The sequence below is a fragment of the Drosophila pseudoobscura genome, chromosome X (assembly GCF_009870125.1).
Source record: "Drosophila pseudoobscura strain MV-25-SWS-2005 chromosome X, UCI_Dpse_MV25, whole genome shotgun sequence".
Classification (NCBI taxonomy): domain Eukaryota; kingdom Metazoa; phylum Arthropoda; class Insecta; order Diptera; family Drosophilidae; genus Drosophila; species Drosophila pseudoobscura.
This window is the reverse complement of record NC_046683.1, coordinates 11,496,453-11,514,313: the sequence shown is the minus strand read 5'-3', so window position 1 is coordinate 11,514,313 and position 17,861 is coordinate 11,496,453. Positions and strand designations below refer to the sequence as shown.

General features: G+C 45.9%; 1 protein-coding gene across 6 annotated transcripts; it reads left to right on the top strand.

Moving 5' to 3' along the window:
* Positions 1-234: 234 nt before the first annotated feature.
* On the top strand, positions 235-17,375 carry Ptp4E (Protein tyrosine phosphatase 4E). Of its 6 annotated transcripts, none has more exons than XM_033382124.1 (12): positions 235-330; positions 1,823-2,215; positions 8,147-8,393; positions 8,468-8,746; positions 10,249-10,924; positions 10,995-11,455; positions 11,534-11,962; positions 12,044-14,286; positions 14,360-14,618; positions 14,719-14,847; positions 15,440-15,991; positions 16,533-16,586. In XM_033382124.1, the coding sequence occupies exons 2-11, from the start codon at positions 2,033-2,035 to the stop codon at positions 15,964-15,966; spliced, it is 5,433 nt and encodes a 1,810-aa protein (XP_033238015.1). In that variant the 5' UTR covers positions 235-330; positions 1,823-2,032; the 3' UTR covers positions 15,967-15,991; positions 16,533-16,586. The 6 variants fall into 6 exon arrangements, with proteins under 6 accessions (XP_033238015.1, XP_033238017.1, XP_033238018.1 ...); XM_033382126.1 differs by having other exon boundaries at positions 283-516; positions 15,440-15,979; positions 16,533-17,375; XM_033382127.1 differs by having other exon boundaries at positions 283-516; positions 15,458-15,991.
* Positions 17,376-17,861: the final 486 nt, after the last annotated feature.

The following is a 17,861-nucleotide window of genomic DNA, read 5'->3' as shown; positions in this document are numbered from 1 at the left end:
CAATTTAGGCACTTGGCGAATTTCCTTTCATTAGACCTTTGGAAATACTTCCATACAACCCAAAATTTTATTTTTCTTAGTCAAAAATGTCGTAAAAATACTTTCTAATTGCTTGCGAAGTGTATTACCTTTTTGAAAGAAGCGATCCATTTCTTTCTTTTGAATAAATGCGCACAAATTTCTTTAATGATGGGTAAACCATACTATCGACCACTATCGCCCACTATCGAAACATTGAACCATCGATAGTTTAGTAGCGCGATAGTGCCTTACCATCGATAGTGTCGATAGTGCCATCGACAGTTCTCCACCTCTAGTAACAAGTTTGTGGTAAATATTCGACTGATCGTTTCGTTTTTTTTGTTTGTGTGTGGATTTTTTTTAAGCTAGTGTTTAAGACGCGCATGAATTAGTACGCGATCGTTGTTGTTTATTTGGATTTACTGTTTGTGCGGCCGCCGCCACCGTTGTCGTCGTCTCTGCCAGTCCGCAGACGTTGGGCGGGATTTGTGGCAGGTATATCGTCCGAAAAACCAGCTGAAAGATATACCATTTTGTACTAAAAGCATTAAAAACGAAACGTGACTAGTTTATTTAATTGATGCATCAACAGCAGAAGCAGCAACAATGCCTAGTGAAGTTTTAATAGTTTTTTGTTTGTGGGCAGAAGATGACGTCGCCGCTGCGCCGTCGCCGTCGCATTTTGTTGTCTCTGGTGTGCACTCGTGTGTGTGTATGTGTGCGTGAAGAGAGTGAGAGAGTGGGCGAGAGGAAAGGGCCGCCACAGTTGTTGCTGCGGGGAGTAAATGCGTGCAATTAGCATTGAATGTAATTATTATTAACCATTCAAAGAAATGGGGGTGCTATTGTGAAGAAGAGGGAGAAGAGGGCAACAGCCCCGCACAAAAAGTGTAAATGAGTAAATGGAAAAAGGAGCAGCAGCAGCAGCCACAATTGTCGGGTAATTGCTGATATTTCGTAATGCAGCAGAGCAGTGCAGGAACAGTTGTAGCAGCCGCAGCAGCAACACTAATATTACAGTGAAGCTTCGTTAATGTATTGAAGAGAAGTGCAGTAAAGCCACATCAATTATGGCACAGTGAGGATTCGCTAATGCAAAATATGTATGTGTCGGGATATGCCTCGGTTATTTTATCCGTTGAATTTTTTGTGTGTTCCTTTGAGCGACTGATTACTGTAGTTGTAGTAAAGCGCCGTTACATGCGCGTACATAGCCAGACGCGCACGTACTTATACAACTACATATGTATGTGTCTGTGTGCAATGCAGTCGACCTGCATTGACTTGTCCAAGTTGTAACTTATATAAGGTGAGGAATGGAAATAGCGTGCTCTGGCAAAAGTCACCTGCAAATAGAGAGAATGAGTCTTATCAAATATGCGGCTCAAAGGCGTCACCTGATATCAATACACCATGGACTTGTCTATGCCTTTGCCTTTTTTTTTCTTTTCAAACCCACACATACCAATGCATACGCACTTGTATGTGGTTTACTTCTCTCTCTCTCTCCCTTCCTCTGTTTGTCTTGATCTATTAAATGCAGCGGCAGCCGCTGCGACTACGACGGAGGCTTGGTTTTGGTTTTGGTTTTGGTTTCCACCTGCAGAGCGACGGTGCGTCGCGACATCGCAGCGCTTTCGCTTGCTCTAGTGTGTTAGTGTTTAACTTAGTGTTTGTGTGTGTAAGAGAGAATGGGACAGTAACGTTACAGATTTGTTTGCCCATAAACGAAAATCAAAAATCGAATTAAAAAATTACTATCGTTACGTTTTCCCCTTCACTTCTCGATTCTCCCTTGCAGCTCTACCCCATTGAAAACAAGTGCAATATTAATTAAGTAATGACCGGTTGAGTGCATTTCCATACATACATACATATGTACATGCATATATAGAGTACACACAGATGCTGGGAAAAGCCATCCGGACAAATGACAAACGATGTTATAACAGAAAATAGCAAAAGAAACAGCAAAATCGCGCACATCTCCGGGTTTTACTGTACTTGAAATATGGACTGCGCAGCGCAACAGCCGCAGTCGCAGCCACAACAACAAGAAGAAGCACCAGCAGAGGCAGAACAGCACACACATGGACGACGACGGCTGCGACAGCAACTCACACAGATACAGCCGTCGCTGGCGCATCCACACATGTGGATTCTGTTGAGCATTTTGACAATATTTTGGCCGCAGGTGAGTGAAAGAGTCGAAAGAAAAAAAAAAGAGTGTTGAAAAACGTGTTTCTAGCGCGGGCTATCGTAAGGTGCAAAAGTCTCCACCCTCCCCACAAAAAGTTAACGGCTTAAAGTTCAGCCCTATCAGTGGGGTTTTCCAAAAAAAATACTCGTATATTACTTTTACTATAAGTATGCATAGTATCTTTTAGTAGTCGTAAGCCATATTTGTGGCTGGGTTTTTTGTGTTTTTATAAGATGTATTTTAGGAACTCGTCTAACTGGTCGTCGTAGTTGTGCTGGCAGTTCTAGTACTTGAACGAATCACAGCAAATCCCAGAGACAAAAGACAGTCGTGGGGGAAAGCTTCAGATTGTACAACAGTTTTATGCAACAATTGTGAATAATCATCTTTCGATTTTGAGTGGCCCCCAACCAATTTATGGAACAAAAATGTCTCTTTCAAGTTTTGCACAAACTCCAAGCAAACTATTACGATATTTCCGGTTCGAACTGGAGTTTTAGATCAAAGAAGAGCCCACATTCCACTCCCTCGATCGAAGGGTGTCCAAGCTTCGTTCGATCTTTCCCATCTTCAGGCCTTTAGCCTTTATTCAATTTTCTTTTTATTATTATTTCGTTTACAAAACTCGTTTCGTTTCGTTTTGCATTGTTGTCGCATTGTTGGGGCCAACGACAAGAACAAAAAAAAAAATAAGGAGCAAAAGCAGGTAAAACTCAAGGTTGGTTCTGATCCGCCTTTCCTTTTTTTTCCTTTCTTGTGATTTTCCTTAACCGATCTCTTAGCCTCTGATCTGATTTGCGCTTCGTTTTTGTTTTCTGTGTGTGGAAATTCTTGAATAACTTCACGTGCGTCGCCGTCGCCTTGACTTTAGCTTTTGGCTTTAATTTTTATCTGAACATTTTCTTGCGATTGCGGATCGTGGGTCATTACGTGCCGGCTTATCGCTTGAACTTGACGGAAAGCGTCCAAAAAAAAAACAACAAAAAAAACTAACGATGACATCAGCGAAGCGTTAGCCCCGAAAACAAATGTGTGTCCCACAAATACCGCATGGGGGAAGATCTTTATTTTAAAGGTTTACATTTTGGGAGGAGATCAAACATACACTGCCGGCAATTAAGTTTCTCACTCCCAACCCCAATCCCAACTCCCATCTCCATTACCATCCTCAGAACTGTGTCAAGCGTTGAGGGGGGAAACTAACCCAAACATTCCCCTAAAATACCGAACCGAAAAGAAACCCCAAAGTGAAGCGATTCCACACTCTTAAATACTCCAATCGAATCTCTCAGTCTCTGCCAGTCTTCTTTTTTTGGTTTTGTTTATGATTTGAAGAACAAACAAAAAGGAAAACTTAAAGAACTCTTTAGGACTTCATTAATTGCAATCGGCTCCTCCTCCTCCTACTCCTCCTCCTCCCTTTCCTACTGCTGCTTTGGCTTCTGTTTGCTCCCACCTCTTTCTCCCTCTGCTTCTCCTTCTGCTGGTTCTTGTGCTTCTGTTTTTGTGATCTTCTACGTTCTCTCCAATGTTTATGCGATGCCAAAGAAGGAGTGAAGTTGGAGATGGAGAAAAGATATTTACTGCTAATTGGAATGCAGGGCGCAAGTGCACTCTACCCCATCTTTCCATTCACTTCCTTCTCTCTGTCTCTGGCGCTGTTTCTTTTTCTGTTTTTGGGTGGAGTCTGTCGATCGCATTCCAAATTCCACAAAACTGTACCTTTTCCACGGATAGAGTCGGCTCGGATCAGAACTGTCTGGGGGGAAAGCGGGAGAGTGGGAGAAATACAGAATGACAGTCAACTGTCGTCATTCCCTTTTTGAAACAGTGGCAACAATTGATGGGTGGAAGGTGGGTTGATGGGATGGTGGTCTCTTGCCTTTCTCCCCCGCCCCCTATGAGGTGATCTTTTAAATATAGACACAGACAACAAAAAAAAACGGGGAGAAATCCCACATTTAGCAGTAAATTATTTTGCGGTGTAAATGGAAAACTCAAACAACGATTCGAGGAGAAATTCGTAATGGAAAAATAGAATTCGTTTCTTTCCTTTATACGATAATATCGAACACTCCGCCATGTGATTGATTTATCGAGAATTTTCCTGAAAGTTCCTCAAAACGAGTTCTATTAGAAACTGTGACAACATGCATTGGATCTCAAATGTAGTTCTCCTTCTGTATCACCGCTTGGCTCTGATCTTTAACCTGTCTCTCTCTCTATGTCTGCCTCTCTGTAATTCATTAATTGCATATTAATTGCTGACCAAAAACTGGGCCAAGACTCGACTCGACTCGACCTGAACTGACTCGCATAAACAACAACAAAACTGTACAAAATCGCACTGAAATCGTAAGATTTGCTTTAATTGCTCCGCTTGTCCACCATTGAAGGCTCCACACTCCTCCTACCCCTGCCCCTGCCCCTCGCCGGGGAGGTTGGAGTTGCGTTAAACGGCAATTTGTTTATTGAATACAAAATACAAAACCACAAATACCATAAGATACACTGCAAAAAAACAAGAAGGGGAATGCATGGGGCATTAGAGGGAAACGTGAATATGTGATTATCAAAAGGAATTACCAGTTTTTACTAGATATACTATAATATATAAAGACTGGGTTTGTTCGTATATCGATGTGGTAATCGTGCCGATTGGTCTCTGGTTGAATTATCGCTGATTTAATATCGGTTGTTGATGATTGAAAGGTCTTTGCTTGTGTCCGTTTGCTTAGGGGCAATTTATACCGCTAAAAAACGTCAAACGATACCAATATCGCATCGACAATAGGGTATATACGTAATCACATATAATTCGCAGTTTTGTTACGCTCGCGTAACTGGTTTTTTGTGCTTTCGCATATTTGGATATCTATCTCGCCATCTCTCTCTCTCTCTCTCGCTCTCCCTTGTATGTGTGGGGTGGGGGCCCCCCCTCTCTTCACTGGCTCTATTTTGGCCATATAAATAATTAGCAACGGGACGCAACTGGCACTCGAAAAAGCAGCAAAAAATACTTCCCCAACGTAGGAGAGCCCCCTCCTAAAAGCAACGAAAAAAAAAATAAAACACCAATTTGAACGCACGCATTCCTTCCATTTGCGATTTCGATTTGAGTTGCGTTTATTTGCTATTTATTTATCCGTTTCGGCATACACTTTCTTTTCAGTGTAGGGTATTCTGAATATATACTGAATTTATGCCATTTATCATTGATCAGTGTTCCTCTGTGGCAATATCGGGTATCAAAGGGTATCAACAGCTTCGGCCCGATCTGGTTTTCTTTTTTCTTTTTTTTTTTATTCGTGGATTTGTGGCTCGGTTTTGCTTTGATTTTCTGTGACACGATATTTTGAATGTATTTATGTATCTTTGGGCTCCGCAATATTTTGCACACTATTACTAACTAAAACTATAACTATAACTATAAACTTGTGTACATTTGTGGTTGTTATTTGTTCTGTGGTTTTATTTAGTTTTGTGATTATGGCCACTCACCACACGATCGATGATGAGGCGCGGGGATCACGTGGCTGTGAGGAAAGTTTTTTGGCACAATTGCGAGGGGGTGTGCGGGGGGGTTTGAATTGGAGGTGTATTCAAGGTCATTTAGAAAGACAGCTGCCACTTGGATCCGCACTTTTGCCGCAACATAAAACTTTCCCAAAAATTGCCCCAAACTCAAAAAACAACAAAAAAAAAGACAAAACACACAAAAGTGAAAGGCAAAAATCAAAAAAACATCAACAAAATACTTATAGTTTTAAGCGCAAACCAAAATAAAAAAAAAATTTGAAAAAAATGAAGAAAAATTAAAATAGATTAAAAAAGAAGGAATTAAAAAATGTATTAAAAAAGACTTCCATCTAAGTTTTTTTGTATGGCATTTTTTGTTTATTTATGATAATTGATTTGATTTATTTTTTTATATTTTATGGTATTTTTATTGTATATTTGGGGTATATTTTAATTTTTATATTGGGTTTTTCTCTGGTATACTCCTACTATATTGTTCTCCTCCTAAGTTGATTCTTGATAAAAGTTCTTCCTCTCCAAGTCTCTCCCAAAAAATCCCCTAAAATGTTGACAATTTTGTAAGATTTATTAACCCGGAATCTCGTAGCGTAAAGCCACCAGTAACGTACGTCATAGGACTCCGCAGAAAGGAGCGGTTTTTACTTGTAATAGCTTTGAAAATTAGAGCTCCCTATTTAGAGCGATATTCTATCATTTAATGCCTTGGCATTCGTATAATAAACAAACATTTAATAGGAATCGAATCATCGAATTACCATTCCAAGCGTCTATCGTTACTCATCGGAAAACAAACGAAGTCCACACGATAACGATTGCATTTCGGTGACGCCTTCAGATCATTCATTATTATTATTATTTCTACTATTAATATTGCTGAGCTCTCACATTTGGGCGGGCACTAAACAATTAGGTGTCGATGTGTGTGTAAAGTGTGTGTGTGTGTGGGCGTGTGGGCGTGGAGTGGGCGGGAGGGTTAATTGTTTGCCTTAATTTGAGTAAAAAACCAATTTAACTTCCGTTTCCCACATGCAATCATCATGTTGCATGTGACATGCAATAGCAACAATAGTACAAAAAAAAAAGAAACAAAAAAGCCAATTGAGAAATCATATTCAAATTGCATTCACTTCCATATTCGTTGAAAAAAACAGGCCTCAACGAAAAGGCAATTTCAATTGCCATTTTCCGGCCTAGGCACCGACGAAATTCCATTGAAAACTTTTTCGGAGTCTATCTTATTGCTCGAAGATCCCGCTAAACTGATAACCGAAAGTCCGATGACGTCAGACTCGGACTCGGACGTGTCATGGCTTAATATTCGAACAACGATCTTTGGAACGTGATTAGCGTCATTATCCGATCATCGGATCACCCGTACGTACATCATCAGATGATTCGGGGGCAGCAGCCGCAGTAAATTATCAAGTTTCGCGATAATCCCGAAAATCACAAAACAACAAAGAAATTAAATATATGTATGTATGTACTTTTTTCTGCTAATTTGTGACTTTGATTAATTATTTTTGGGTGCAAAGATCGGATATCCCCAAGTCCATCTGCAGGCAAAAGATAGATCCAGGTGAATCGAGAGCAGAAATAAAGATTGATGTAGTATAGATAGATCTGCTGATGCTGCCTACCCAAGGCTATTGGGGCATATATAGTATAGCCATTGAACGTACCCTCATATACCAGCATGCACCATGATGGTCATTCCAAAGGCCACACAGAATGAACGATAACTGGATGTCGAGGCTAGACCTCCCACAAACGCCACCACGGATCACGGATCACGGACCACGGACCATGGATGGTTGTGTGCTGCATATACTCGTGTAATGTAATTTATTACTGCCTGGCACGAGATGCAATCGCCCCGTTTGCCCATGAGTCACCCACCTACTGATACTCTGGCAGCCAGTCAAAAGAGGGGAATCCACGGGGTGTTGTCATCGTTATCTCTAGCGATTAATGTGGAGGAACGATGGCAGCGATTGCAGCGGGCGATGTAGGTCAGTTATGAAGGTGGAACACGATTGAGCACACAAGAAAAAAGACTAGGGCGCATAAATATTGCCTCAGATATAAAAGAAAATCGATCGTTTTGATGAAAAATCGATAGACCGAGTCATTGAACTATTATATATCGATGTTTGCTTTATGATTTATCTATCGATTTATTAACTATCGATTATGTATCTATGATTTCGACTTTTTTTTAGTGATTAATCGATTTGTTGATGATTTATCGGATACGAATAGATGATCAATCGATTGTAGATTAACGCCTTATCAATATATCGATGATTCGTCTTTTATATATTGATTATATCCAATCCAGAGTATCTCAATCTCTGCTCACACTTTCGTTTTGTTCCTTTACAGTATTCGAGTGGAGCCGATCTGGTGATCAATGTCCCCAATGCGAGCAGCAATGACAATGCCTTCTACAGGATCGACTACAGTCCGCCGTTTGGCTATCCGGAACCGAACACCACGATACCGGCCAGCGAGATTGGCAAGGACATCAAGTTCTCCCGCGCCCTGCCCGGCACCGAGTACAACTTCTGGCTGTACTACACAAACTCCACGCACCAGGAGCTGCTCACCTGGACGGTGAACATAACAACAGGTGAGGATAATCGGAGATTACGGTTTTTGAGAGAACTTTTCTCACCCATCCACCATTCGATTCCATTCGAATAGCTCCCGATCCGCCAGCGAGTCTGAGCGTACAGTTGCGCTCCAGCAAGAGCGCTTTCATCACATGGAAGCCCCCAAGGACGGGCAATTATTCGGGCTTTCGGATCAAGGTGCTGGGTCTCACCGATCTGCCCTTCAATCGGAGCTATGCGCTGGACGACAGAGAGACGCTCCAGTTGTCGGTCAAGGAGCTGACACCGGGCGGCAGCTACCAAGTGCAGGCCTATACCATCTACCAGGGCAAAGAGTCGGTGGCCTACACGAGTCGCAACTTCACCACAAGTAAGTCGCGGACGGGCGGCACCCGCAGTCCCGGCAGCAAGTGTAACTTTTAATCACCCGTAACCACAACCGTAACCACAACCGTAACCACAACCGTAACCGTAACCACAAACGTTCTGTTAATCTACGGAATATAATCCGGTGAACTGTAATAATTAATATGTGTAATCTTAATACCTAATATGCAATCTGGGAGTCTGGCAATCTGGCTATCCGGTGATGGATGATCCTGAATACTCATCTGACTAACACCATAATTATCTCTCTCTTTCTCTCACTGTGCCTACTCTCTGAAACCCCCACAAAATGTCTCGCAATCCTGTGTTCTTGTCATGTTGCCTTTTTGTCACTTTAATGCACTCCCAGGGAGTATCTCTGGATAGAGATTGGAGCATCTATTGGAGCAGGTAACCCTCCCATAGACCACACATCACACACCACACGTTTCTTTAGTTAGTTGTTTTTCTGTTCGGTTTGTTGCTAATAAATGGCTGATACACAGATCGCTTACTCACTTAATGCTCTCGTACAGTGGCGCCATAATTCAATTGGGAAAGTGGGGAATGACCGTGAATTTAGGTGCCACTGTGCAACGGGCCTGATGCGTCTTTATTTGTGTTTACTGCTTTGTGTTTTGTGTTTTTTGTCCCATCAATAGCTCGCTTACTAAACTTCTTAAACCTTTGCCCCCTGCACTGCTTTACACCTTTCACGCCTGACCTAACCAGGCTTATACCTCAGTTCCATTAGCAGCAAGTTCGCATTTGCATTCGGCGCTGATATTTCCCATTTTTGAACGCAATCGATTGTTTATCGATAGATTATGTATTGAAGATTATTTATTGATGCTTTATCGATTATCTATTGCTGATTTATCGATTATGACTTGATGATTTCTTAATTATATGTTTGTACTAACATATTTTTGACTTATCGCTTAAATGTTAATCGTTTATCGATGATATGTAGGTACCTTGATATGTAGATTTGATTGATTCTTAATCGATTGTCTATTATTGGTTTGTAGATCATGTATTTATGATTTTTCGATTATGTACTGACGATATATCGATTATATATTGATGATTTACTTATGATTTTTCGATTATTTACTGACGATTATCGATTGTATATTGATGATTTAACGATTGTGTATTCATAGTTCATGTATTTATGAGTTTTAGATTATTTACCGACGATTTATCGATTAAATAACGATAATTTGTCGATTTCTTGTTGAGTGATCGTTTATGTATTGATAACTTATCGATTATCGATGGATGATTGTTCGCGTGTTTGCATCCATTCGCTTATGGGAAATTTCTGCGCCGAACGAGCTGCATTTGGAACAAAAGCTAAATCCGTAGATAGTAGATAGTTTTGTAGAAACGTAAAATAAAATATCATCTATCTCATGCACATCATATCTCTCCCTTCAACCTCTCTCCCGTGTGTCCGTCCATTCCATTTCCGTCTACCTGCGCCACATCGTACACACACAGAGCCGAATACGCCGGGGAAGTTCATTGTGTGGTTCCGGAACGAGACGACGCTCCTGGTGCTGTGGCAGCCGCCGTTTCCGGCCGGCATCTACACTCACTACAAGGTCTCGATTACGCCGGACGATGCCATCGAGAGTGTGCTCTATGTGGAGCGCGAGGGCGAGCCGCCGGGTCCGGCGCAGGCGGCATTCAAGGGCCTCGTCCCAGGGCGGGAATATAATATATCCGTGCAGACGGTGTCCGAGGATGAGACCTCGTCTGTGCCGACCACAGCACGCTACCTCACGGTGCCGGAGCGCGTACTGAATGTGACCTTTGACGAGGCCCACACCACGTCCAGCTCGTTCCGGGTGCGATGGGAACCGCCGCGCACCTACAGCGAATTCGATGGCTACCAGGTGATGCTGTCGACATCGCGGCGAATCTTCAATGTACCTCGCACGGACGCCGCCAGCGTCACCTTCGACTACCCCGATATCCTGGAGCCGGGACGCACCTACGATGTGGTGGTGAAGACCATTGCCGACAATGTCAACTCGTGGCCGGCCACTGCCGTGGTGACGCTGCGTCCACGACCCGTACGCTTCTTGGGCGGTTTCCTGGACGATCGCAGCAATGCGCTGCACGTCTCTTGGGAACCGGCGGAGACGGGCAAACAGGACGGGTATCGCATCAGGTGAGAATACAATAGATATTTATAGCGAAGCTTTGATGAATGATGCATCTCCTTTTCGGTCCTCTTGCAGATACCATGAGCAAACGAACGAGAGTGAGGTGGCTGTGGCTTCGCTCCATTCCGCTCCATCAGCTCTGGACACGGTGATAGACACCGCGCTCACAGAGTACACGCTGGACTCTCTGCAGGCGGGTAGGCGCTATCTGGTCGGGGTGCAGGCCCTCTCGAATGGCGTCGCCTCGAATGTCACGTACATCACTCGCTACACTCGGCCGGCAGCGCCCATCATCCAGGAGCTGCGCAGCATACCCTTGGGCCTGAATATCAGCTGGAAGAGCGATGTGAATTCACAGCAGGATCGCTACGAGGTGCACTACCAGCGGAATGGCACGCGCGAGGAGCGCACCATAGCCACCAACGAGACGGGGCTGACGATCAACTACCTGCACGCGGGCTCCGGCTACGAGATCAAGGTGTATGCCATCAGTCATGGCATACGCAGTGAGCCGCACTCCTACTTCCAAGCTGTCTGTGAGTGCATCCTCCTCTTTGCTCCGCCCTACGCCCTCCGCCAGAATCGCTAATCTGTGTCGTTCTCTTTCGCTGTAGTTCCCAAACCGCCTCTCAATCTCACACTGCAGACGGTGCACACAAATCTGGTGGTGCTCCATTGGCAGCCGCCGGAGGGCAGCGATTTCAGCGAGTATGTGGTGCGCTATCGCACGGCTGCATCGCCATGGCAGCGGCTGGCCAATGTCCATGAGAGTCATGCCCGCATCGAGGACATGCACTACGGGGAGCGGTATCTCATCCAAGTGAACACCATCAGCTTTGGCGTGGAGAGTCCCAGTCCATTGGAGCTGAACGTCACCATGCCGCCCCACCCAGTGTCGAATGTGGTGCCGCTGGTCGACTCGCGCAATCTCACCCTCGAATGGCCCCGTCCCGATGGACACATCGACTACTATACCCTCAAGTGGTGGCCCACCGATGAGGGGGATCACGTCGAATACAAGAATGTCACACAACTGGAGGATTGTACGTTGATGCGCCCCTCTTGCGCCTTGCCTTCTCTTAAGTGAAAATCTCTATTCTGTAATCCGTTATTTCATCTTCCAGTGACATCGCCCAGCGTACGGATACCCATTGAGGATTTGTCGCCCGGCAGACAGTACAAATTCGAGGTGCAGGCCAGCTCCAATGGCATACGATCGGGTGTCACGCACCTCTCTACGCGCACCATGCCTCTGATCCAGTCGGATGTGTTCATTTCGAATGCCCGAGCAGGCGGGACGGAGCAGGCCGAAAGCGATGCCCATGGCAATGGCGAGGAGGAGACCATCACATTGAGCTACACCCCGACACCGGCATCGAGCACACGTTTCGACATCTATCGCTTCTCGATGGGCGATCCCCAGATCAAGGACAAGGAGAAGATGGCCAACGATACGGAGCGCAAGCTGACATTCTCGGGTCTATCGCCGGGTCGTTTGTACAATGTGACCGTGTGGACCGTTAGCGGCGGCGTGGCCAGCCTGCCCATCCAGCGGCTGTACAGGCTCCATCCGCTGCCGATCAGCGGCCTGGAGGCCACACAGGTGGCGGCCCGTGAGATCAGCCTGCGCTGGACGGCGCCCGCGGGGGAGTACACCGACTTTGAGCTGCAGTATCTCAGCGCCGATGAGGAGGCACCGCAGCTGCTGCAGAATGTCACGAGGCTGACACAGATAACGCTCCATGGACTACGACCGTACCACAACTATACCTTTACGGTGGTTGTGCGCTCCGGGAGCAGCGGCCCCAGCACCAGCAGCAGCAGCAGCACGGGCCGAGAGGATGGACAGTCGCCGCCCACCCTGATGCGCAGCAGTGCCCCGATCTCGGCCAGCTATCAGACACTGGCCGCGCCACCCGGCCGCGTCGACTACTTCCAGCCCAGCGATGTGCAGCCCGCGGAGGTGAGTTTCGTGTGGCTGCTGGAGCCGCGTGAACAGCACGGGCCCATCGATTATTTCCGCATCAGCTGCCAGAATATCGACGATGCGGCGGATATTGTGGCCAGCCAGGAGTTCCCGGCAAACGCCACCCAAGGGCGGATCGATAGCCTGGTGCCCGGCAACAAGTACATCTTTCGCATTCAAGCGAAGTCCGCCTTGGGCTTCGGCGCCGAGCGAGAGCATGTCCAGCTGATGCCCATTCTGGCGCCGCCCGTTCCCGAGCCGAGTGTTACGCCCCTGGAGGTGGGGCGGACGAGCAGTACCATTGAGATCAGCTACCGGCAGAGCTACTTCTCCAATGCCCATGGGCTGGTGCGCTTCTACACGATCATTGTGGCGGAGGATGTGGGCAAGAATGCATCTGGCTTGGAGATGCCCAGCTGGCAGGACGTGCAGTCGTATACGGTGTGGTTGCCCTATCAGGCCATCGAGCCCTACAATCCCTTTGCCGCCGCCTCTGGGGTGGACTCGGCGAACGCGCGTGTCGTCAGGAGGAGCATGAGCCCCATGGGTGGCTCCCTCTTGGAGCACTTTACGATCGGATCGGCCAACTGCGATAAACATCAGACGGGATATTGCAATGGGCCGCTGCGAGCGGGCACCACGTACCGGATCAAGGTGCGTGCCTTCACCGACGACGACAAGTTCACGGACACCGCATACAGTGTGCCCATCACAACGGAGCGCAACGACACCCTCATTGTGGTGGTCACGATGCTGTCGCTGGCTCTGATTGCCGCCATTCTGCTGGTGGCCTACTGCCAGCGACGCTGTCATCTTATTCGTCGCGCCTCCAAGCTGTCGCGGATGCAGGACGAGCTAGCCGCCTTGCCCGAGGGCTATGTGACGCCCAATCGGCCCATTCATGTGAAGGACTTTGGGGAGCACTACCGACTGATGTCCGCCGACTCGGACTTTCGCTTCAGCGAGGAGTTTGAGGAGCTGAAGCATGTGGGACGCGATCAGGCCTGCAGTTTCGCCAATCTGCCGTGCAACCGGCCAAAGAATCGTTTCACCAACATCCTGCCCTACGACCATTCGCGCTTCAAGCTGCAGCCGGTGGACGATGACGATGGCTCGGACTACATCAACGCCAACTACATGCCCGGCCACAATTCGCCGCGTGAGTTCATCGTCACCCAGGGACCGCTGCATTCGACGCGTGAGGAGTTCTGGCGCATGTGCTGGGAGAGCAACTCACGGGCCATTGTCATGCTGACGCGCTGCTTCGAGAAGGGGCGCGAGAAGTGCGACCAGTACTGGCCTGTCGATCGTGTGGCCATGTTCTATGGCGACATTAAGGTCCAACTGATCATCGATACGCATTTCCGGGACTGGAGCATCTCCGAGTTCATGGTCTCCAGGGTGAGTTCCCACTAACAGCGATTCATCGTTCAAATGTTCTCTGACGCTTATCCTCCGCTCCTCCTCTTTGCAGAACTGCGAATCGCGGATCATGAGGCACTTCCACTTCACCACTTGGCCGGACTTTGGGGTGCCGGAGCCGCCGCAGTCGCTGGTGCGTTTCGTGCGCGCCTTTCGCGACGCCATCGGCACCGATATGCGTCCCATTATTGTCCACTGCAGCGCTGGCGTCGGAAGATCGGGCACTTTCATTGCCCTCGATCGGATACTGCAGCACATCCACAAGTCCGACTATGTGGATATTTTTGGCATTGTGTTTGCCATGCGCAAGGGTGAGGGAGAGCTTCTAAAGGCTTCTAAGACGAAGAAGAAGTCGTAGAAATTGAATCCAATGTAACTATTTTTCGGGTTCTTGTCTTTTTGTTATTGCAGAGCGCGTTTTTATGGTGCAGACGGAGCAGCAGTACGTGTGCATCCATGTGTGCCTGCTGGCGGTGCTCGAGGGGAAGGAGCATCTGCTGGCCGATTCTTTGGAGCTGCATGCCAATGACGGCTACGAGGGTGAGTCCACTTTGACTGTTGCGCGAAGAGTGTTGTGGTGTACCACCCGTATGCATCCGTATGTGGGAGCTGTATTTCTTTTTCTCTATATCTTTCCCTTTTTTATTGTTGCCTTTCTGATCCTTTCTCCTGAGTTACGGCTACTATCCCCCCCTACACTTTTCCCGTTTCCGTTCCCATCTTTGCTCTTTCTTCCTATTCTTCTGTTGGAGGCATTTTGATGATTATTTTTGATGGTTTAACCCAGAAAATCCCGCTCTGTATATAGCAAATATTGTTTTGCCCCGCCCACTACCCCACCCCTCCCCCACACACAGACATACACACAGACAAATTATTAAAGTTCTGGAATTGGGCTTTTCGTTTTTTGGTGGTTTTTTGATGGAAATATTTTGATTTTTCAAAACAAAAAAAATTGTAACTAACAAAATAATATTTTTCAATAATTTATTTTCTTCTTTCTCTTCACCAACACACACACACACATGTCTAACCCCCTCTACACACACAAACACACACACACACATGCATAAATCCACTTTTACATAAAAAAAAAAACTGCTTCTCCTGCAATCGAAAAACGCAAAAAAAGTGACTAAAATTTACTTAGAGCGCCCGAATCAGCAGCAGCAGCAACAGCAAATGAAACCCAAAATGGGAACCCTCGGAGCAGCCATGGGAGCCAAGACCTTGAGGGCATCACTGGCACTGGCCGAGGAGTTGGACCAGGAGCTGATGGGAAAGCAGGACGAGGAGCACACAATGACAGGTGTAGCCCTGTCGGACATTATCATTAAACCGAATGAAGAAGCTGATGCGGAGGAAGCTGAGGAAGACGACGACGAGGACGATGATGACGATGATGATCAGCAGCCATTGAACAATGAGACGACAGCCACATTGTCGACAGCCAGCAGTAGCAGTATTAGTGAGGATCAGGTGGATCATCAGGAACAGCAGCAGCAGCAGCACAAACAGCGTGACCAGGGAAGGATTTGCCCCAAGTCCGATGCAGAGACCGACGAAGATGATGACGACGATGACGATGACGAAGACGGGGACAAGGAAGATGGAGTTGGGGCCAAGCGTCGCGAGGCTGATGAGGATGGATGGTGGTAGTGATAAGAGAAAGGTCCGCTTTTAGGTTTGTACCCCACCCACCCACACACCCACACACACACGCACACACACACAACACTATCCTACCCACGAACACACACAACAAAGCAAGCAGAACCACACGACCAAAGACCCAAGACCCAAGACCAAGCAAGAGCAACAATTGCCTGCTGTTGCTGCTAAACCCAACAACACAACAAAATATAGATTTCGATTAGGACTTACGCTTTTCTTACGCAATAACGCCTTCAACTTTTGGCCAAAGACTAAACAAAATAAACCAACGCAACGCCAAAACACAACACAAAATTCTAACAAACGCCAGTCCACACGAGAATTGTATATAACACACGCACACACGCACACACGCACACCTGCACACACGCACACAGATACACGCACCAAGAAGTATATTATTTATGCACCAGCAACTTCCGGTTAATGTCCCACTCTGCCTATGTGTATTGTTGGAATGAATGTCTCTCTTAGCATTGTGTTTTGATCTTTCAACTGAAAATGAACATTGAAGTGAGTTTATAACATATTGCCCTTGGAAACTCTTACAGATGACGAAGGAATCGCCGAGACGGGCATCTAACGAATGGGAATCAATGGATGGGATACACACACACACACACACACACATCGATATATTATATACACTAGTAGTTGTAGCTATTAGATATTAGGTATTAGCATTTTTTTTTTACATATCTACTTGTACGTAAAATCTGCCTGTGATGTGCTGGATGTGATTTGTCTACAGCGGCATACGGAGTTGCTGGAGGAGAAGTCAGAGATGTCTGTCTGCCATCGTGCTCGCCGCTCAATGACGCCAAAACTAGATAAAAACCACAAGAGCGTAACCTTAAGCTTCAGGTGTAACTATTATCCCCTATCCCCTATAGTCCCCCCCGTCCACCCGTCCCCTAGTTTGTCCCCCGAATTGTGTATAGATTTGTAAATTAGCTCTGTCCTCCCTTCTGATCAGCATCGATTTATGTTGTGCGACTACTATTCTTATTTGTATTATTTGTATTATCCCCAAGACCCCGAACCATGATCAATTGTGTTTAATGTTTATAATTATTATGTAGCTTAGATACGTTTTATCGTTAGACTTTAGTCAGCATTTAGTCAGAAAAATGTTTAGCTCTAGCAAAAGTTTCCGGTCTGCTTTTGTCCTGGCCAAATGGTGGGTATCCATATTCCCTATATGGGATCGCTCAGATCTGTTTTGGCCAGCAGAAAGCAGGCAGCAGGAACAGCAATAGCTAGCTTTTTAGCATTTATTTTAACTTTACATTTATTTAATTATTGTATTGTATTTTTTTTGTCGAATGTGCAAACGCACCCCTCCCCACCCGCCCACACAGAAAATCAATAAATTTATATATTGAGAACATGAACGATTGGTGCATTACAAAGATTACAAGGTCTAGAGAATTTATATTGATTTAAAACAATATTTAATTGTATTTTGCAAACTCTCTGCAAATTATACACAATATTCACATACAGTCCTATTGGAACAGAGCGTACACATTCTAGCTGTTTATATAACCAAATTCTGAGGAAAAGAATGCAATATTTATTCGAATTTTGTAATTTTATGTGAAAGCAGCACATTGAATCGATTTAGGCGAAATTCTACACGAAATGTACATGTATGCTACATGCATACGACATTTTACATTTTAAAAACCACTGCCTACTTTTGTGGGCAGTGCAGCATTTGAATGCTTCCATATTTGGCCATCGGGCTGGCGGCGCCACTGATTTGAATATCAAAACCGAAATCGTATATTGATTGGAATCCAATTGAACGGATGGTTTGGTTCGAGTGGTTTTGGTGGGATTTGGTGAGTTCCCAGCCGCTAACGCGACCGCTGCCG